This window comes from Chaetodon trifascialis, chromosome 3 (assembly GCF_039877785.1).
Source record: "Chaetodon trifascialis isolate fChaTrf1 chromosome 3, fChaTrf1.hap1, whole genome shotgun sequence".
NCBI lineage: Eukaryota > Metazoa > Chordata > Actinopteri > Chaetodontiformes > Chaetodontidae > Chaetodon > Chaetodon trifascialis.
Window position 1 is genome coordinate 33612 of NC_092058.1, and position 22996 is coordinate 56607.

Genomic DNA, 22996 nt, shown 5'->3' on the forward strand with positions numbered 1-22996 from the left:
GCTTCCTATTATAAATTCTGGACCACTCTGTCATTTCTCTCACTCTCTCTGTCATGCCTTTTATCCTCGCTACGTATCCAAGTGACGTGAAGGTTATTATTCACACTGGATCTTTTGACATTCTGCAAAGGAAAACCAGTTTTAAGGTCCTGAATAAAAACTTTTTCCTGCAAATGGAGAAACTGAGCAACTGTCAGCCACAACAATTGGCATTCATATTAGGCCTCATTCCAACCTCAGGTAATGAAATCACATTTTTCAACAGGCTCCTTACCCTGAACAAATGACTGACAGGAGTATACCTCACTCATGGAACCTTTAATGGGTTAGGTTCCTCCCCCTCTTTACCCGCTATCTCTGAACCCTTGTCCCCTCAACGCTCTATCCCCCTACCCCTCATCCCTTGACCCCCTCATCCTTTCATCCCTAGACCCTCACCCATCTTCTCATCTGTCCCCCTGCCCTTATCCGTTCATCCCGCTTTTCATCCCTCACATACTAACATATCCTCCCTCATCATCTCCACTCCCCTAATCTCATAAATCGGTATCTTGACGGTGTGGTCTTTGTTAGTGAATTGTCTAATTGTACCGTGCAGTGCAGCTGTGTAGAAGCATTGGCAATTATGTTTCTCCATGCATTTATTCACGTTTTTCCTTTAATTTGTATATTTCAATGTCAATGTATAATACATTGTGTCATATATAAATTTCTGCAGTTATATGTTAGTCTTGTAAACAAACATATCACTGTATATGCTATACAATAGGGATTCACGTGTATATGTAGGCAGTGTAGTGTATATTTACATTGTGTGTATATATCTACACATTATAGATTACTGTATAGGCCTATATACATATATTTAGACAGTGTCTTGCTGGGTGTTTCCTGCAATCATCTCTCTCAGTCCTTTGCTGAAGTGAAGATTTGCTCCAATCACAATGAAACCCTGTGGAGATCAAGAAAACTGCTGTCAACACTAGGGGGCAGCACTGACTTATGATATATAACATCAGACCATACAGTCAAGAGTAATAACAATATAAGATACACAGGTTAATTTTCAATCGGTAAACAGCACCATGTTTTGACATAAACAGGTTAATGCTTAATGAGTAATTTGACTTACATTGTGATATTCAACTACTTCTTCAATGAAATCCATCCCATCAGCCAGGGGAATCCGAACGCCTCTCTTTGTCCAGTCTGAACACACAGAAACACAAAAATAGTCAGTGAAACATCATCGCAGTAGTCAGTGTCACAGTGTGCTAGAGAAAACACTGTAGTAACTGTCTGTGTCTCACAATCCATCAATCAAATTCTTACTGTTGATTAAAGGAACCACAGACATCTGTAACATTGTCTTCAGAGGAGCCTGCAGAGGAATCAACTGACAGACAGACAGACAGACAGACAGGTGTCAGTCAGAGAAAACACATCTCTGTATTGTTGATGATGTAACTTTCTAAGAAGTATATGCAAAAAGACACAACACTTACTGCCAGAGATTCCAGGGCTGATTGATTGGAAAAGATTTTAAACCTGAAATAATAATCATACAATAACAAAAATCCTAATTATTGTAGTTGATGACTTCGAAGTGGGTTCGGGTTAGTCTAGTCTAACATTGACAACAGCTTAGGATAGGAAAAGAAACTTCCTGTCGTTTATTCTGCACAGTTGAGGCTATGAAACTGCAAACATAGGTGGAAATAACATGCTGAAGACAAAAGTGATTTTAACTGGAGCCCAACCCAGAAGAGCCACAAACAAATAAACCACAAACGGGGGAGGAAAAACAATCACAAACAACCTGTTGCTGGCCAGCCAGCCAGCCTGGTAGTATACTATTGCTGCTCTAGCTCGTCCCAGTTAAAACTGCTATATTCTTAATAACAGTGACTAATTACTCACTCTACACTTAAACTTTGCCATTAACTTTAAACTTTGTAAGTAAATGATTTAAGATCAGATTCTAATTTATTTTGATGTATTTATTAATCAACCCTTAACCTAAACTCAATTATAATTCTTTTGAAAGAAAAAAAAAAGTCTTGTTTTGTTTTTTTAATCAAGTTCAGTACTTAAAACGGATAAAATAATTATTGTAGTTGGTTCTAATGTGTGGACATTGAAAATCCCATTACAGATACATTTGGTTTCGTCAGAGTGGACATGAACCTACTCAGTTTTAGATCATTTGATTGTTTAAAACTAAAAATGTTGTTATTTATTTGGCAAATAACAAACTGAAACAACTAAATAGTCCATTTTCACACATAATAACCAAAAAAAAGTAATATTTTGTATGGCCTCCTTTGACCTTGATAACTAGCTTGCATTCTTGCTGGCATTGTTTTTATGTACTTTTCGACTTTTTTACTTTTGTACTTTTTAGTATCTTTTGTCATTGAGTTTCAAATAGTTTCTAGCTGTTCCCACAGACTTGCTTTAGATTAAACTTTTGTGCGATCAATCTTTGAATCTACTAAATCCCAAATTTGTTCAATAGGATTCAAATCCGCACTTTGACATGGCCAGTCCATCAGTTCCAGTGCTTCAGATTCCTTTTTCTTGGTCAAATACTCTCTGCACAGCTTTAAAGTATGCTTGGGGTCATTGTGTTCTTGGTATATGAACCCACACCCAATCAGATACAGTCCAGAAGGGATTCCATAATGCACCAAGATGTTGTGGTAGACGGTCTTTTTCATGATACTGTCGATTTTCACTAATTTCACACTGTTTGTCTCAGAGATCATCCAGCATCATGAAGTGCTTTACTGCAGACTCATTTTCAGTGAGGTCTCGACGTTTTACCATTTTGAACAGGAGTGAGGAATTTCAAACAGAATTCACCTTTTTATACCCAAATTTGAGCCGGCTCACTGGGCTTCTCTGAGAAGTCAGAAATTAATCAAACATAACATTCAACCACTAAAACCAATTTTTGCCTTCAGGAATGCAATAACAATAATTTGACATATTAATCAAGAAAAAATAATGTGCTTTACTATTTTTTATTTACTGATTTACTGATTTTTTTGTAAATCAGTAAATTTGAAAATTCATGGGTAACAATAATAATTATATTTTAGCATTAAAAATATCATTTCGGTTAAAGAGCTTCAACATTTTGGTGTATTTACCATTACAGAAACATAAAGAGTGATTTTTGTAATTACCAGTGCTGTTAATTTAGGGCAGCTGCTCCTTCAGTGGCAGACTGCTGCATCCAGTTTGTAAGAAAGAAACTGTACCACTGTACAAATACATACACTTGTGCAATGCAATGTTCTTTGTACAAGTACAATTTCAACGTATGGCATTGGAAGTTTTTTCTCATAAGAGTATTGACAGTAGTATTTTTATGGGCAGTAGTCTTTTCTTATGGAAATTAATATTTTTATAATCTGTACATAATGTTCATAAACTTAGTTGATTTTTTTTATTCTGTATCCTATATACTATTTATCTTGACTGTTCTGTGCCACTGTTTTGGATTTTTTAATACGTTCTGGCCAAACGACTTAATTCCCCCAGTGTGGGATCAATAAAGTCTGATTAAATGGCAGAATGGACTTCATTTTGACAGAAATGGATGAGCTCAAGCACTTTCCATTTGCCATTAGAGTCTGACTTGCGAGTGTAAGCGAGTATACTGTGTCTTCTGGTAAGAGCTGGAGTAGCACTGGACACAGCAGGCAGCCGTATGTCTCACTGTAAATGCCCAAGGATTCTGTACTGCAGATCTCTAATTCACATTCACCGTACAGGCGTCTGAGAGCTGCAACACCTGATGAAGGTTTGAGCAGTGGACATTTGTGCACTGATGACATCCTTTCTTCCAAAACAGCTCTGGAGCAATTCTACTGCTGCATCATAGTTATTATCACTGATAGTAAGTCCCACTACAGTCTGATAAGATCTCATGTCAGTGAACTTCTCTCTCTGAGTATGAATGTGTGTGTGTGTGTGTGTGTGTGTGTGTGTGTGTGTGTGTGTGTGTGTGTGTGTGTGTGTGTGTACCTGCGGAGATCAGCATGAACAGCCAGACGTTTTCCCCTCATAGAAACCTTAGCGTTAAATTTTGATTCCTGCAAGAGGACAGAAGGCTTTACAATAAATAATATATGGGTTACAAAATCCAGTTTAAAATTGGTGTGAACTGGTAAACCTGGATTGGAAGCATAGTTAAGTGAAACCTGAAACATGAACAGAAATAAACAAAGGTTTAAACCAAGAATATCTTAGGTCGCAAAAAGATTCTTTTCAAAACAGGTGAATTCTAAATTAAAAAAAAAAAACAGGAACCCTCTTACTGAAACTGTGAGAGCATCAGGTGCAGCTGACAAGTGAGAGACTGCTCTTTAAACAGACAGCAGAGGTGACGGTTTCTTGTGCTTTATACTGTGTGTGCTTCTGTTTGTGTGTGTGTGTGTGTGTGTGTGTGTGTGTGTGTGTGTGTGTGTGTGTGTGTGTGTGTGTGTGTGTGTGTGTGTGTGTGTACCATGGTCATGCTGCTGAGCTGGACAGGAGGCTGACCTGGAGGCAGCACCATCACTTTGACAATGGCTGTCATGACAACCGTTGCCCCAGACGTCTTAATGGAGGTTTTGGGAGGCGAGTTGACGGCGAGTTGCAAAGAGAGCGGAGCATCCACCAAAGCCGGGTTCTACACAGAACACACAGGGAGAATACAGGAGAACACAATAATACAAATGTGTTTGTCAAGTCTGACTGACTTTCAACAAATATCAGACAGTAAATGACAGAGATGATTACTGAATAAGAAACCTTTGGAGAAAACCAACAGGTTCAGGAAGTTTCCTCTGGTGACAGGGGTGGACAAAATAATGCAAACACCTGCACACGCACTTTATATGAAGAATGAAAGGAGTTGGACTGAATAAGAGGGAACAGAGTAACTGTCAGATTATACATAGATTGCTTTTATACAGTGTTTTTCTAATCTACCGACCACTCAGAGCACTTTACAACATAAGTTACATTACTGGACAACCCACTCTACTTCCTGATCTACCATCAATTTTATTCATAAAAGCCATTGTAACAAATCACAAACTTGCCTCAAGTAGATTTATAATTTCTACAGTGTCTCGACTGCATCCTTCCTGTGCCTCCACTGTACTTTTACTGTTTCTACTGTGTTTCTGCTGTCTGACTGTCTCTGTGGTGTTTCTACTAACCAGCATCATGATGGCTCCAAAGTAGGTGGTTCTCAACAACATCTCCAGGTCTTTGGGCATCTGAAAGAACAGATGACACAAACACAAACAATTAAGGTAAGACAGGATTTGTTCAGCTCTGAGGAGGAATCTTTGTTCTGTTTGCTTTGGTGATTTTAGGGGGTCTGTAACAGTTTTGTCAGTCTTTGGTGGTTGTGACCTTCTCATTGACGATGTGCATCTGGAAGATTCCTGCTTTGTAGTAAGAAAACATTCCACTGTCGAAGAAAAACTCGGACAGAGCGAGATAAACCATCCTGTCGTACTCTCTGATGACTGGGTCAACGGCGTAGTTCGCCAGTGTGTCATTCTGGTCAGAGAGGTCGAAAAACATCCCCTACAGACACAACACACTCACTGTTAGGATCATATTACACCATATAAGGTTAGAAAATATAAGCAGTATCAGAGTCTGACCCTGAAGTGCATGTCGAGGCTCCTGGACGTCACCACCGGATCATCAACCAGAGAATAATCAATACCAATAAACTGATCAACCTCCGTCCTCACAGGGATCGTCTCCAACATCGAGTTCACATGGACCAAAGCAGCATGATTTAGAGCGGGGCAGATCTGAAGGAGAGACACGTCAGAGAGCGAGATAGATGCATGAAACAGACAGATGAGACAGACAGGTGAGAGACAGACAGGTGAAACAGACAAACGGACCTGTTGGTTGAGGAGGAAGCGCATGCCTGTTGTTAGAAAGCTGGCCAGGAAGTCGTAAACTCTCCTAAAGAAAAAAAATAAGTACGATAACAGACAGTTCCCGATTAGCTGATTTGATTAGTAATCATGAGTGATTACTACTGACTATTGATCAAATCAGATCAATCCCATTAACAGTATTTATTCATTGTTGATCACTACATTAGTCCTTTCAACAGTAATCATGAATCATCACTGAGTAGTAAAGTAGTGTGTTTTACCCCAGTGTTCCACTGAACTGTGCCCTCATTTTGGAGATTTTGGCATCACAGGTGATGTTATTGATCTTCAGTCGTCCTTCATCGTCTCTGATCAGGTTCAGAACTGTATTGATGTTCACTCCTTCAGCCGATGCGTTGATGTTTCCTGTGTCATAACTAAGATACAACACCTCTGCTTCATCACTAATAGCAGTAAGACTACTATTATCATCATCCTCAACTATGGTCACTCATTGTCATCATCACCACTATACTTAAATGATAAGAATGTATATATGTCAGATTACAGTTTATGCTGTTCCACAGAATTAGAAATATTAAAATTTTCTGTGGGGGAACAATTAGTATTCCATAGGTGAACTGTTAGAGTTACATGAGTGTTCTGGGGGAACCCAACAAAAATATTAGTGTTCGAGTTTTGTTAATGATCTGTTTGAGAACAACTGGAGCTACGTTAGTGTTTTGTAGGAAAACTATTCGGTTATATGAGTGTTCCATAATAATAATAAGTAACTTTCAGTGCTTTACAACAGTGAACCACACCAAGTGCTTCACATAAAGAACACAGAATGAACATAAAAACAGGGGTAGAAAAGTAATGTCATTAATGTCCGGAAGCCTCCTTCATTCCCCTTTTCCCTCTTTTTCTTGTGATTCCTGATCCCTGTGTCAGTGTGTGTGTGTGTGTGTGTGTGTGTGTGTGTGTGTGTGTGTGTGTGTGTGTGTGTGTGTGTGTGTGTGTGTGCGCTGCAGCCAATTCACCCTCATCAGTCTTACACCTCACTCGTCTTCTACATTGTTGTACTTATTAGCCTGCTAACAATTCTCTGACACTTTGCTCACCCTTTTGCTTTACTATGGCATCAGAGTTTGCCTTGTCTGTTTTGTTGAGTGACTAAATTATTTTCCTTGCGTCTCGGGATCATCTCCTCATGTCTTGAATCTGCTACCTCTGCTCAGCTGCAGTTCACCACCTGAAGAACCTGCTTACTCACTTCACCTACCTGCCCGTTCTTCTCCTGGATCAACTAGGATAATCCCCCCTTGAGTATAATCCATTTTTTGTGACAATGAATCCTTTTTACTATTCAAATCCTCCCTTGTCTGTGTTCTGTATTTGGAGTTCAGCCATTGATTTAGATTGCAACAATTAATGTAAAATAAAATGGAGATTAAAACCCTCTTGATAATTAGGATAAAAATTATTAAACTATTAGATAGTTGTATTAATGTTGAGTAGGACTGCTATTAGAGGTATGTTAGTGGTTTGTAAAACTGTTAGCATTATGACTGTTCTATGGTGAAACTATTAGAGTGTGTATATTATGCATAAAACTGTAGTTTTATATCAGCTATTAGTACCACTGTTAAAATGTGAGAGGAATGTGGACAGTGGTAAGGGTGGTGGGATGGCACATGGCGTTTGAGTTTCGTCAGTATTGCCAGGTGGTTGTAGACCTAATCTGGATATATTGTTCTTTTGTCGGAGATGTGTTCATTATATTAGCGTTTTATAGAACAGTTTTAACTTACTTAATATTATAACTTAAAATTCTGTTTGAGAAGAATTAGAGATATGTTATAGTTGAGCTGTAGGAAAACTATCACTGACTATTACAACAATAATTGGATTTCAATTTATGTTCTCTCTGGGACCCACTGGAGTTATATTAATGTTCTGTTGAAACACCATCAAAATTATATAAGTGTTCTCGAAGAGACATATTAGGTATTTTAATGTTTTATAGGACAACTATATTTATATTAATGTTCTGCAGGGGAACTATTAGATTTAGATTAGTGTTCTGTGGGAGAACTCAGATTAAATTAGTGTTGTGTAGGAGAGGAACATTAATGTTCTGCAGGAGATGGATTGGATTTAAATCAGTGTGCTGCAGGGGAACTAACAAGAACCAGTAGAGGATCCGTCTGTGGAAACTCAGTGAGATCGATGAGTTCTGAACATCAAACAGCAGCCCCACTTCAGGAATGAATTGCAGGTCAACATGAGTCAGATTCAAATCTGTTATCTTCACACTGATGAAAAACAAGAGAAAGAGAAAATATTAATACACATTATAAACATTCACTATCAAAGTTTTATTTTAATATAATGTGATATTAGTACTTAGTGATGGTATATTGGAAGCGTCCTTCTTTGCCCTTCATCTCTGGCATACTGATGTTGCTTAGCTCCTCTTCAACAAACTTTTGAGTCTCAAACTTCACTGGAAACAATAAATACATACTGTCAGTACTTGAAACAGAACAAATACTACCAGTACTACAATAGATGAAACAGACAAGATAAATTTGGTAGGATATTAAAGGGTTCATTGATGATGGACAGTCTCTGATTGGACACTGTCACTGATGCAGTTTAGCCTAACACAAGTGGGTCAGCTCAAACATTCATTAAACCAACAGGTTTTAAACTTTTTCATATGCATTACACTGTAACTCTGGATTATACTTTCAAACTTGATTGTTGTTTAAATCTGCATTATGAATCTGGAGTAGAATTTAAATGTGTATTACAGTTTAAATCTGTATTCTAAATTTAGACTATACTTTAAATCTGTTCAGGCCTTAGTTTATTTTGGGATTGTAATGACATGTCAATATATTTACACATCTCCAGTCCTCTGTCAGTGATGCGAATTTTGCAGCCAGCAGGTTGGGTGGCAGCCATGATGGTGGACACAAAAGGGAGGAGGAATATGAGGGACAACAGACAGGAAATCATCCTGCACCAGAACAAGTCAAACCCAACCTAAAACACAGAAGAAGAAGAAGAAGAAGAAGAAGAAGAAGAAGAAGAAGAAGATTAAAATCCTGGATTAGAGGCTGAATTCTGTGTCTCATAAAATGTATTTGTATAGCACCATTCATACAGTAATTGCAACTTAAAGTTCTTTACAACAAGGAAGTCACATGCACCAAGTGAGTGAGTCACATAGAAAAACATAGAATGGGCATAAAAACAGGGATCAAAAATTCATGTAAAATAACATGGAGAATGAAAGCCAATTGATAACGATAGTAAAAGATACAATAAGGCTGAAAGCAAAGACAATGCATGGCACAAGAAACAAAATAAAAACACACAATAAAATTTTTTACAATTTTGGTAAAAATAGATTAGATATAATGTATAAAATCAAGTAAGATACAACAATTTTCAAGAAGTACAGCAATTGATAAGTGTGAGACAACGCACTTATGCATTTCAGGCCTGTATCAGGACATCACAGCTAGTTAAAGGCGAAAGTGAAGAGATTAGTTTTAAGCTTTTTTTAAAAAATAGTCAGCAAGCTGCTTCCCTGATATCTCGAGGTAGTATGTTCCAGCGCTTTTGGTGTCATATACACCAGCAATAAACCAGCAAATGATCACAGTGTTCTTGAAGACAAATAAACATTAAAATAAACTTTGTAAACAAGAGGAGGACCTTAAGATCAATTTTTAATGTTACAGGAAGCCAGTGCGAAGCAGCTAAAACTGGACTAAGAAGAAGAAGAAAGTACATTTTTTTATCACTACATCACATATGCATGCACCACAAATTACATGCACACGCCATGCTTTGTGAAATTATTTAATTATCTCCGTGTTTGACCCATCCTCGGCCTGTTGATCCTCCGCTGCAGACCAGGAGCAGTGGGCTGCCGGTTGGCAGCCGACAGCAGCGCCCAGGGACCCAGTTCCTTTTCGTCACCATTGGTCAGGTGGTGATCTTCTTGCATGTTTTTAGCTGGGGTATTTTAAGGAGGAGACCCCAGGTGAACACAGGGAGAACATGCAAACTCCACACAGAAAGGCCCCTTTCCTCGAGCAGCAGGCACTGAAGACATGGAGGAGGACACGCCACCAACGCCCACAGCACCCACAGCGGAATTCGAACTGGGACCTTCTAGCTGTGAGGCGACAGTGTTACCACTTGTATCACCGTGCCACCAAAGGTGCACTAAGGTGTAAGGTGCTCTCTCTACTTTCGGTTCTGGTTCATAGTGGTGCTGCAGAGTTTGGTATGAGTTGAAGTCTCTCATTGGGTTTCTTCTGCAGGCCAGTAAATAGTGTGTTACAGTAACTGATTCGTCTGGAAATAAAGGCGTGGATCAGTTTTTCTGCATCTTTTTCATATATTAATGATTGTACTTTTGTACTTTACTGAAAGAACTGCTTAAGCCTCCCACTGTTTCATGCAGGGGGTGGGATGGGTTGTCCATGATTGATTGCAACAGGTAAGGTTAGAACCCAATAGCAGTGCTACCTGAATGCGGGAGTCTTAGGCAGGGCTGGTTTGATGCTTCACTCAGGGCTAGTGACAGTTTCAGGAATTGTTTGGCACACCAAACAACTGGCAATTCCACTCAGCAACAGATCCAAGAAGGGCAAGGAAAGGGGCGTGGTCAGGTAGGTACAGAAAGCTGAGGTAATTACCAATGGGCAGGAGAGCAGACAAGGTCAAAGGCATGCGGGGTCAATAACGAGAAAGCAGTCTGATACTAGTCCGATGTGTGCTTGGTTAACATCGTCCTCTCACCCACCTCCTCGATGGTGTCCAGAGGGCAGTCCAGGACAGAGCCAGCTCTCCTGACCAGTTTGTTTAGTCTTTTGCAGCAGACCACTGCATAGAAAATTGCAGATGCCACCACAGCATCATGAAATTGTGATGTGGAGTGGAGGGGGGTTGAGTGGTGTGAGGAGGGTGCTGTTGATGTCAGGGATGCTACGAGGGGGAAGGAGGGGGTGTGGAGAAATAACAGCATCAGGTCTGGGCTCTAGTGGCTGGGGGAAGGAATGAGGGTAGAATCAACTCAACAGAATGAGTCTATACCTGCAGCATCATTTGCTTCAGCACAGATGTACAGTTGTGTGTCATCTGCATAGAAACATACATTGTGCTCTCTAATGACGCTACCCATTGGTGGCATGTATAGTGAGAAAAGTAATGGACCAAGGCAGCTCCCTGCAACCCCAAAATAGATGTCATGTTTCTCAGATACATGATCTCCAAGACTGATGTCAAACTTTCTGCCTTTGATGTTTGTTTAAAAGTTTAACGCACAGTATTATGACCAATCGTAACAAAGGCTCCACTGTGGTCTAACAGGACAAAAACTGGACAGACTGGACTGAGACCTTGGCCCGTATTCACAAACCTTCTTAGAGTCCTCTAAGAGAGCTCTTTAGCCTTATAATTCCTAGCAAGGAATCGTAGCGTCAAAGTGTCTGAGAGCAACTCTGAGCAAGGAGGGTACAGAAACTTTTATCTTAGTGAGGAGGTGTGGTTGACCCTGTTGCTAGTTATGACGTAGTCTTCTAAAAGCTGTGATTGGTTGTTACAAAAAGGGAAAAAGACAAAAAAAATGCTCTGCGCACTCTGCGCTCCTAGTGATGAATGGACAATAAAATCAACTGATCATATAACTTGGACTGTAGTAAGTCATGATGTCATGATGATGAAACTCAGCAAAATTACATTAATTGTGACAGCTTCAAAATGTTTGAATGTACCTCATTCACATGCTGATTATATTGACTTGCTTATTGTTATGTTTACTGTCCATGCTGGTAATTTTACTACTTAATGTCCATCCATCCATTTTCTCCCACTTCATCTGGGGTCGGGTCGCTTCCCTCTCCCCAGACACTTCCCCTAGCTCTTTCGGGGAGGATCCCGAGGCGTTCCCAGGCCAGCCGAGTGACATAGCCACTCCTGCGTGTCTTGGGTCTTCCCCAGGGCCTCCTCCTGGTGGGACATGCCTGGAACACCTCCCAACACACCTCAGCAGCAACTCTACTCTGTGCTCCTCCCGGGTGACAGAGCTCCTCACCCTATCTCTAAGGGAGCACCCTGCCACCCTGCCACCCTGTGGAGGAAACTCATTTCAGCCACTTGTATCCGGGACCTCGTTTTTTGCCCCAAAGTTCATGACCATAGGTGAGGGTAGGAACGTAGATTGACCGGTAAATCGAGAGCTTTGCCTTTCAGCTCAGCTCCTTCTTCACCACGACAGACCGGTACAGCGACCGCATTGCAGCGGCTACTACTTAATGTTGTAGCAGAACTGGCCTCTAACTGACCCTCTCTTACCCTCTCTGCAATACTCCAGAGGAATGGAGTTGTAAACCAGTCTAACTGGTTGAGTTACAGACCATCTGGTTTGCTTACAAGGAAGGTGTTAATTTCAGAGACAAGATGTCTGGACAAGAGACATCTCCTCCATGTTTTCAGGGAAGCCAGGGACACAGACACCTCAACATCAAAGGTGGCCTTCTCCTCACCTTCTCTTCACCATGTTTCTCATGGCAACGCTAATTCTCTCCTGATAGCCCATGGGAGATCAAGACAATAAAACCGTCTGGAGAGACAAACGCCAGGCTCCAGAGGAACATCCACAAACATCAGCAAATGCTGATGGGTCGGACATCCATTGAAGCAACTTGTGTATGCTTGTGTGCTTTTCCTCAACACTCCAAGATAACCAGATTTTATGTTAAACTTAACTTTTGATATTTTCAACTTACAGGACTCGTTGTACGCATAATATTGATGTTTTCCCAGTATCTCTGACCTGAAGTATGACCAAGTTGTGATTTTAACGGTTTTATAAAAGTTTGTCTGAATTGTCACCACAAAACCATACTGCCATCCAGAAGTTCCTAACCATCAGATTGAATATGCTTGACTTGGCACATTTATCGATAAGTAACCGTAATCGTGATAATCATTTTTGGCAAATATAGTCTGCATCTCTTTATTCCTTTATCTTTATTTTTGTATTAGTTATTCATTGAGTCATTATACCTGTTGGGATAAAACTGTACCATGATTATCATTTAATGTTGTCACCCAACCATAGAAAGTGTCTAATGCATGCTGTGAACAATGTTGAAATGTCACTGAAAATTTGTCATTGAAATTATATGTGATTGACCATAGTGAGAAGCAGATGAGCCCCTCGTATGAATCATTGATTAGTTCAGCTCCCTGAGGCGATCGCGCGTCACAGACCGTCTCACGTGATTCGATGGCCTGCCCTTTCGACACGCCCCGGAGCGACCTTTAAAAACTGTGTGTAGTGCGCGTTAGTCAGTTAGTGAGTTTTTTTAGTTAGTTAGTTAGTTAGTTCGTTTAGTTTTTGTAGTTCTTTTGTTTTCTTTTTCCACGTCTAGTTACTCTCAGCTGAGTTCTTTTCCTTACTTCTTTGTCTTAAGTTTTGCACAGTTGTTTTGCTCTTTAAGTTTTTCATCTTCGAGCTACTCCAAGCCATTCCGAGTAGCGTAAATTATCTTCAGAAGACGTATTCTTATAATTTGCCGTAAGCTTTAAAGTTGACTTTCTATTTAGCCAAACGTTTTGTTTTTAACATCAGTAAATTTAGGCAAGTAATACTAATTTTGTAGCCTTCTTCGACCGGCCATCGAAGAGACTCTTAATTCGTATTATCAGTCTGAAATAATCCGTCACGGACTCAACCGAACCAAACCCTGCAGCCAGCTGTTGATCCTTGGTCCAGTTCACAACCATCCGGAGCAGTCCCTCATCTGTAACCGACACCGCAGAACCAGTTCCAGAGACACCCCTTTCAGCATCAGCTCGTCACCTTGGTGCCTGGGCTTTCCACCAGATCACCAAGCAGATCGAGCCACGGACGAACATCTGGAACGTCTTCGAGTCAGTTCGGAGCAGAGCACAACGGGACGCCAGCAACCAAGTAGGCACGCTAAGCGGGTTTGAATAAGAGTTGGTCCGTGAGGTTAAGAGTAGGTCAATTCGTCCAAATTCTCTCCATTAATCGTTCATTCCCTTAACTCTGCGTTCGCGTCCCCATTATTCCCTTTCAACTACCTCTCACTATCGCCAATCTATTTACCATTGTGTTGCCATAAGTTTCTTGTGTGTTCTGTCATATCACCTCCCATCTTCTGTCTTATTATTCATGGTACATTATCCATTATCCACAATTCTGCTTAATAAATGATATTTTGATTTAAGTCCTGGTTAGACGGTGTCCTTTTGAACTGAATATCTACGATCCCTGTATCCAGAATTTACACTTCAGGTTATCAGACTGGTTTACTGTTAGTCCATTCGTTAGTATTTATCAGCGTTATAGCAGTTAATTTCTGCAGTCCTTCTTAGCTGAGGAAGGTGGTGCCCCGACATTTTATCAACAAATGCAACATCAAATTAAGGTAGTACACTACAATGTATTTGATATTAATGGTGGACGTAGATACAGCTGTCAGCAATTCCTGTGATTGCTGGCGTCCTTATAAAAAGCGGTTTGATTTGGCAGAATGACCAAAACAATGAACGAAATGGATAAAAGAGAACAATAAAGCAAAACTGGACACAAGAGCAGTGCCTGCTGTTGGCACAGTTCGTGGATGAAAATAAAACAGTATTAAGAGGGAAACTGGGTCCCAGAATCACAGCCCAAGGGAAGAGGCAGACTTGGGAGCACATTGCCCAGCAGATCAATGCGCCGTTCCCTCTCCCTTTAAGCACAGCAATGAGTGTGAGGAGCGCTGTTAGGTGCTGCAATTCCTGTCTGTTTAAGACACTCTTTGGCTTCTTAAAAGTCCTTCTCCCTCCTCCTAACAGTTTTTCACCTTAGGAGGTCTCTTAAGGTGTAAGACGCTTTGTGAATAACTTTTATTTTACCAAGGGAAAATTCTAAGAAAAATCTTTTTTCTAAAAATGATGTCACTAAGAGCTACTTTTAGCCTTACGATGCTTTGTGAATACGGGAACTTATTTTCAAGGTAAAGTATAAAAGTCTATCCATTTTCAGCAACATGTTCAACGTGACCATAGGACCATGGGACCATGAAAGTTAAACAGAGAAAAGACACGATGTGGGACGATGTGAAGCCAGAACTGTCCGCAAATTGGCAAAGTGTCCACAGACAAACTCTCTGCAGGCAAACTGTCCAGAGGCAAACTATCAAATTGTCCACAGACGAACTTTGAAACTGTCCACAAACTGTCCAAAGGCAAACTGTCAAATTGTCCACAGACAAACTCACAAACTGTCCAGAAGCTAAACTGTCAAACTGTCCACAAACAAACTTTAAAACTGTCCACAGACACAATGTCCACTGTCCAACTGTCAAAATGTCAACAAATTGGCAAAGTGTCCACAGGCAAGCCGTCAAACTCTCCACAGACAAACTTTGAAACTGTCCACAGAGAAATATGTCCACAGACAAACTGTCAAACTGTCCACAGACAAACTTTAAAGCTGTCAACAAACTGTCCACAGAAAACTGTCCACGGGCGAACTGTCAAAATGTCCACAAACAAATGGTCATACTGTCCACAGACCAATTCTCAAACTGTCCACAATCAAAGGTCAAACTCTCCCCAGACAAACTGTCCACAAACAAACTGTCCTCAGACCGACTGTCATACTGTCCATAATCAAACTGTCAAACTGTCCACAGACAAACTGTCACACTGTCTGTAGAAATACTGTCCACAGAGAGACTTTGTTCTGATACAATCCAGGAGCTGCATCAGTGTTTGAGGTCAGAGTTCAAGATCTGCAGGGGTTTTGTCTCTCCTGTTGCTCCATAGCTCACAGCTGAAAACATTCTCAGACTGTGTCTCCCATATAAATTGTTCAACTTGAACTGCAGTAACCTCTGTTTCACAACGCCTTCCACAACACTCCCTCTGAACCCCTCCTCCTCCATCTCCATCTGCTCCCTTCTTGTCCTCCTCCTCCTCCCCTCATGTTTCTCTCTCTCTTCTCTCTCAGCAGCCTGCCAGTCCTCCTGACCCTGTTTTTTTTCTCTGTAAAACAAACTGAATATCTCAGCAAAAACAGTCGGACATAAAGAGAAGTCAAGTAAACGAGAACTCTGTTTACTTTCTCTTTAAACTCATCTGTCAACCTCCCGCTGCGACTGTAACAGATAGTTACTTTTATTATTCATTCTTGTACAATGTTTATTTTATATTCTTACTTTAATGTTGATGTGCATTCGGTGGTCACAGATTTGGAGCTGCATGTGAATGTCTGCACAGCATCCCCTTGGACTATATCATCAGTCTTGATCAACTATTTTAAACGTTGCTATAGCTGAATACACAGCAGAGCTGCTGACGTTATCCTTGATTTATTTTATTCCACTGTGGACAGATGTCCCAGCTAAAACTGCCTGGAGACTCAGTTCATAATACTCAGATAGGATAACTCTGCCATAACAATCATCAATCGAGACAATCATTTTATCATACAATCATGAGGTCAACAGCAAAAATACAGCATTCCAGTCACAAAGACATGTACCAGGAATGTGAGCTTGCATGTCTGTGATTGGCCAATGCAGCATCTTGCCAAATAACATCATGCTGTGTTGCAACAAAAGTTAACCCTGGTTCAACTTTTTTGACCTAAACTGGGGAGGTCTTGCAGGAACCCACTCTTGCTGTTTTTGCTAGCTGACAGGAGATTTTACTGAAAGCAAGCTAATAATAATAATAATACGATAACTGTAGCAGTGGTTGGGCAGGCACAGTAGGTGCCTTGTGATCACAGATCCAGACTCTGCAGAGAGGCAGAGACACCTGCAGAAAGCAACAGGAGAGAGCACAAAACTACAGGAAAGGCAATATTGAGTCAGTAACGTGCATTAATGTGACATGAATGTGTACAGATGGAGAGGGAGAGGGGAGCTCAGTGTATCATGGGAAATCATCTTGTAGTCTGAGCCAATAGCATCATAACTAAGGGATGATTCAGAGCCCTCCTACAGCCCTGTGGATAGACTGACACAAACACTACATTTAAGTTTTACTCCTGTCCAACGTTTTTGGAAAGCTAATATTCTTGTGACTTGATTGATTCTATTACTATTTACTATTTCAAGGAACAACCACAACAGCACTCAATTATAAAATTGAGGCAACTCACCAAGTCTCATAGCAATCCAACAATTGATAACACACGATAACACACATAACAAAAATGGTCTGGTTACACTGGCAAAGGTTCATACAATCCAATCCAGTAAAAGATTTGTCTCTTTAGTCCAAAAAAAACTATAATAACCTCTGGAAAGCTGTTTTAGCATTTAAAATTAGCAGGCAGATGTTCTAATTTTCTAAAATTTCTCCGTTATAACTCTAGTAAGCATGTATGCATAGGTGACACGTTGGTATCAAGATAGCTGCTACAATCTGAGCTTTTGATTGACATCTCATTTGACCACTTAGGATCTTCTATGTCACCTATACATCTGACATGAGCCAACTAGAGTCCACTATGTCAGGAAGCGCCTCATTCTCTTCATTTGTGTCAATATCAAACCAACTGCAAACAACTGTGCCGATGACAGGTGCTTCACATAGCCATTGGATTGGTGTGTGTGCGTGTGTGTGTGTTAGTTTGACATTGTAAATATATTAAATGGCTTCAATATAAAGTTATATATCCTAAATATTAGTATAGATACTCAAAATGTGAATATAGATAGATAGAAATTTAGATTCCTTAAAAATAAATATTGATGTTCATCTGCATAACTGTAATAAATGGCCTTTTTGAGAACAGCTATACATACTGATTGAAAAAAACATGTAAAGTATTCATTTTCAGTGTGTTTAAACTTCTATCAATCAATGACAGTAGCACTTACAGTGATTCTGACTGGTGGGGATAAAACTGCAGTGTTAAATTTCAAAAGACACTAAAACCGTGCATGCACTCTAAATGGCTCAAGAAAAGCTTTCAGTTTACTTTGGGTATGTCTTGGGTAGGCATTTTTGGCTAATTTTAAAGGAATTATTTAGATACAGAGAGGGTGTCTGCCCTCCAAACTAAGACTGGAAAATTATTCCACAGGACCAGCTTGATAGGTGAAGGCTCTGGCTCCAGCTGTATTTTGAAGACTCACGTAACAGTAAGTAGGCCTGCACTCCAAGAACGCAGTGTTCTGGGTGGGGTAAAGGGGTACTATGATCTCTTTAAGATATGATGGTGTCTAAACATTTAGGGTTTGTAGGTAAGGAGAGGGATTTTAAATTCTTGATTTTACAGGGAGCCAGTGCAGAGAGGCTAATATGGAAGAAATGTGATCTTTTTTCTGTTCAGGTGCTGAATCAACTGGGGAGTCTTTAGAAACTTACTGACAGTAAGTCAAGTTGATAAATGTGCACTGTCCCAATTAAATAAATAAATAATGAAGCCTGATAGTTGTTCTGAGACGGGATGTGCCTTTTACAATGTTACGTGGGTGAAAAAAGGCAGTCCTTGAAATGTGTCTTATGTGGGAGTTAAAGGACATACCCTGACCAAAGATAGTTCTCAGATTCAAAAAGGTGGCACTGGAGGCCAGCGCAGTGCCATTCAGAGTAGCTATATCATCACAGTGAGTTACTATGTTACTACTATGTTGTGCTCTCCAAATGTTGAATTGTAAATAGTTATATTGATTGCATATTTCCAGCCAAATACTGTATATACTGAATATGTTCTGGAAAGATTTGATTAATTACAGTTTTGATGATAGTATAATTTGATTTGATTTGATTTGATTATTGCTATGGCATCCATGGTGCCTATAAATTGTAGACTGTGCTAAACAGTGATTTCATGAGCAAACTAGTAGATGACAATGTATCTGTTGATGGCCACAGTGAAAGTTTTTTATTGTGGAACCTAATTTATTGTATTTGAGACATTTAACTTGATATAGCTTTACAAAAATACTGTACAGTATGTACAATTCAGGTCTGGTGTTGCCATATAGTGGTTGAACAGGAAAACCAAATTAAACAATACAATGTAACACTGTAAAGTTAGCTATTTGACTTTTATTTATTATTATTTTACTCATTGAACGGCTCATCTTAGCCATCATACAGCAGTTGCCCAGAAAAAAACAGAAAAATTTGTCAGGAGCCGCCACTGATGATAAGTATATCTGGGTGTCATCTGCATAGTAAAATTCCAAAAGGAAGCATATACAGAGTGAATGGAATCAGTCCAAGCATAGAACCTTGTGGAAGTCTGTGACTAACTTTGATGTGCACAGAAGAATCATCATTAACATGGACTAACTGAAATCGGTCTGAAAAGAGGGATTTAAACCGGCTTAGTTCAGTTCCTTTAATGCCAATAAAGTGTTCCCGTCTCTGTATTAGGATGTGATGGTCAACGGTTTTGGATGTAGCACTAAGATCTAACACGACAACTACCAAGACAGTCTGATGCAATTAGGAGGTCATTTGTAACTTTAACTAGTGGTGTCTCTGTGCTATGATGCATCCTGACTGGAAATCCTCAAATAAACTGTTGTTATGTAAAAAGTCATACACGCTGTCATGCTGTCACTTTTTGAATCCTGCTGGAAAAATCTATAATCAACATGAAAGTCATCCCTGAATTATGGTCTGAAGGTGATTAATTCATGTCATGGAGGTCAAAAATATCACTGTATTGTTAGAGTTAAGATTTATTTTCATTGGAAATGAGACCAAACTGAACTGAACATCACAGTGTCAGTCTGACATGACAGTCTGAACTGAATGTTGTCACAGTAACAGAAAAACAACAGCAGCATAAACATGCAGAGACATAAAATATGATTCTTGTTCTGTCTTCTACATTCCTGTTAAATTTGGCAACTCAATCATCATCTGTTATGCACAAAGAAAATAAAATCAGTGTAAACTAGTAAGTAAGTAGTAAGTAAATAAGTAAGTAGTAAACTATGTCCATTCATGTGTCTGATATTATAAAACAAGAAACAGAAGGAAAGAGGGGTAGGAACATTAATGTATAACTACTTTTAACTGTTGTATCAGGTAAGGACAGAAAAGTTGTGCATTACATATGAAAAGGGGAAAAAGAGTTCAATTCTGCAGGAACACACACTCAGATACACACATTAATGACCACATCTGAAGATTCAAACAGCCTTTGAGAGCACAAAGTCCTTACAGATACAGACATACAGGACCACACACACACACACACACACACACACACACACACACACACACACACACACACACACACACACAGAGAGAGTCTGTAATCTGTGTGTTTAATTATAGCTCAGTGACGATGACCAATCACCATCCAGCTGCTTCAAGACCCACATCTGGACATCTGGCTAACCACTAACCTTTAATTAAAAAGGTTCAGTTCAAATAGAAGAAGACTTAAACTCCACATACAGCTCTGACCTCTGACCTCAGGCCTGTCACAGAGACAAAAATACATTATTCAGCACTGAGTTTAAACTTTGAACTGCAAAGTGTCTCTCTTATATAAATAAATCTATATAAATAAAGAATAAAGACAGAGTGAAAGAGTCCAAAGCATAACTTTATACATTGCCTTAAATCTGCCCCTCCACACATAATAGTAAAGTACTGCTACGTGTTCATTTGTGACAATAATACAGCATTATATCAAATATTATATCTATACTCTATATGCTTTGTATAATGTTTACCTTTGGGACTGATTTTGCTTATTATTTATTTTAAAAAGAGGCCTGAGTACTTCTTCCACTGCTGACACACAGTAATCAGATTAGTCAGGAAGTATAACAACATAGAATCACAACAACACATAGAAATCCACCGAGAAATCAGGGGAAATCATCCTCATCATTTTTTTAAGTTTTCTTCAGTATCACAGTTGTCCAGTGATCTGTACATTCATAGGTACACTGCAAACAGGAGCTGCTGATATAATTCAGATGTCTGTTAATGGAGACACTAACACTAAATGTAAACCAATGTAGGCAAAAAAAAAAACAGGTCTGTAAAGAGAAAAGCAGTCCCTACCTGTAGCTTACATCACATCAGCACATTTGAATTTATTTTTGTCTGACATCCAATGGGTTCACAAATAGGCTTATATGTTGGTGTTAGCATGTTAGCATCTATCACATCAGCAACATTTTTCAATTCATTCATATTCGCACAAAAGTCTAATTTAACAGTGAGCTAATAAAATGCAGCAGCAGATCCACTTTAAAATACAAGGAGGAGATTTCAATGAGATGAGGAGCGGCCAGTTCACATGAGTTCATTGTGTCTTAGTTTTTATTGAGGGGGGAAAAACACACAGATGAAAACCACCGACCAGAGCAGATTAAATAAAAATCACCTCCCCTACAGGCACTAACACAACCTGAGCGATCACGATTTAACACTGAAAGTCAGAGTGGACATACGGGACTACCACTCTGCAGACTGCAGACAAATCATCACATGATATTCAAAATGTATGTATAGATAATAAATCAACTATAAATACAAACACAACATATGAACCACTTAGTTAAAACGGGCTGTTTAAACATCCTTAAGAGAGAGACAGGCTGAACTCCAACAAATCATCAAATATTCTATCATAACCTTGAATATAGTACTTACGCACTGTCCATGATGAGTCACTCTGTCTGTCTGTCTGTCTGTCTGTCTGTCTGTCTGTCTGTCTGTCTGTCTCTGGTTTAAGTAACAGTTGAACTGTGTCTGAATGATGAAACTCACAGATCAGCAGACTGAAGGAGGAGGAGCTCAGATCTGATGATCCCAGAAGTTCAGGTTCTGATGATCCGGATGGTTCTGTACTTGATATGTTCCGTTCTGCTGCTTTTGCTCACACTGACTCTTTGTCTCTCTATGGAGACTTTTATCCCGAGGGACTGACTCCTCCCCTAACCCCCTCCCCCTGGAGACAGAACTTTTTTCTGTGTCCTAGCTTGTGACTGTGTGTGTGCGCGTACGTGTGTGTGTGTGCGTGCGTGCGTGTGTGTGTGTGTGTGTGTGTGTGTGTGTGTGTGTGTGTATACATTTCACACACACACACAGACACATATATATTATAGCAGATAACAGTAGTCTCTATCTTAGATCTACAGTGGCTTTCGAGATTTCTTAAAAACAACATAAAGTGTTACAATTTGCCACCTGTCTTGTCCTACTGTTTTCTTTTCCCCTTTTCCTGGTTGTCTGTCTGCTCCCCAGTCTGTCTAAACTGTGTGTTTCCCTACACTCAGCTGGCCTCAGGTCGTCCATCTTCACCACCTTGAAGGCACCGTTCAGCCAGTCTTTCACATCGAAAACTGTTGTCCAGGAATTTTGGAGAAATGCATTTGGCTTCTTCATTCCTTCACTACTGCACGAAGCTGGACGGTGTTCAGTCAGTCACTTTGTGCCATCAAGGACCATAGTGATTTTCAAATGTTTAACTTATGGCTTTAAAGCAGAAAAGTAAAGTGAACATCCTCTACACCCTTTCAGCAGCCGGTCATCCATACTGGGATCCAGTGCCGGGTGGATGGCGTTCAGCAGGCTGCTGTAGTCCCACTGTGACCCTGAGAGCTGAGGCAGTGAGGCCTGAAGCTGCGCCAGCAGACTGGAACTCCCCATCGGCTCCCTGCCAGTATCCTTCCACTGCAGTGAACACCGTCCAAACCCATTCTAATCCATTACTCTGACAGTCCTTCAGGGATGCTACAACAAGCTAACTGTGCCTACAGTGCAGTTACCTGCCGCTCAATAAAAATAAGTGGAAATGGAAATTTGGACTTTGTCGAAAAGGCCCAAATAAAATATCAAGTGTCAGTGGAGGACCAGGGTGGGACCTGGTTATTGAGGGCAGGGTTATTTATGTCCTACGGAGGTTATTGGGTTTTTTTCTGCCAAAAGTTTTGGATGGTGGATCCTGGATACTTGTATGTGACAGGGGCTTACATTAATGAAAGAAACAGAAAGCTACCACCATATTTTTTATCATTTTTTTTATTCCTCCATAGCATGCGAGCCTG

At 40.0% G+C, this 22996-nt stretch overlaps 1 protein-coding gene across 4 annotated transcripts; it reads right to left on the reverse strand.

Moving 5' to 3' along the window:
- Window positions 1-631: 631 nt before the first annotated feature.
- Window positions 632-21832, reverse strand: pltp (phospholipid transfer protein). 4 transcript variants are annotated; one of them, XM_070959848.1, is made up of 15 exons: window positions 21717-21832; window positions 8816-8957; window positions 8313-8412; window positions 8093-8221; window positions 6185-6340; window positions 5925-5988; window positions 5673-5828; window positions 5416-5592; window positions 5217-5276; window positions 4517-4681; window positions 4036-4103; window positions 1506-1548; window positions 1333-1396; window positions 1133-1209; window positions 632-952 (listed from the first exon to the last, which is right to left on the reverse strand). In XM_070959848.1, the coding sequence occupies exons 2-15, from the start codon at window positions 8928-8930 to the stop codon at window positions 866-868; spliced, it is 1461 nt and encodes a 486-aa protein (XP_070815949.1). In that variant the 5' UTR covers window positions 8931-8957; window positions 21717-21832; the 3' UTR covers window positions 632-865. The 4 variants fall into 4 exon arrangements, with proteins under 4 accessions (XP_070815949.1, XP_070815952.1, XP_070815950.1 ...); XM_070959851.1 differs by lacking the exon at window positions 21717-21832 and adding an exon at window positions 21604-21705; XM_070959849.1 differs by lacking the exon at window positions 21717-21832 and adding an exon at window positions 21600-21679.
- Between the last annotated feature and the right edge of the window lie 1164 nt (window positions 21833-22996).

Coding starts and splice junctions, on each gene's coding strand:
- pltp (XM_070959848.1), bottom strand. CDS start 8,930: ATGATTTCCTGTCTGTTGTCCCTCATATTCCTCCTCCCTTTTGTGTCC. Junction 4,682..5,216: donor TTGGAGCCATCATGATGCTG/GTTAGTAGAAAC, acceptor TGTTCTGTGTAG/AACCCGGCTTTGGTGGATGC. Junction 953..1,132: donor AAGTAGTTGAATATCACAAT/GTAAGTCAAATT, acceptor TGATCTCCACAG/GGTTTCATTGTGATTGGAGC.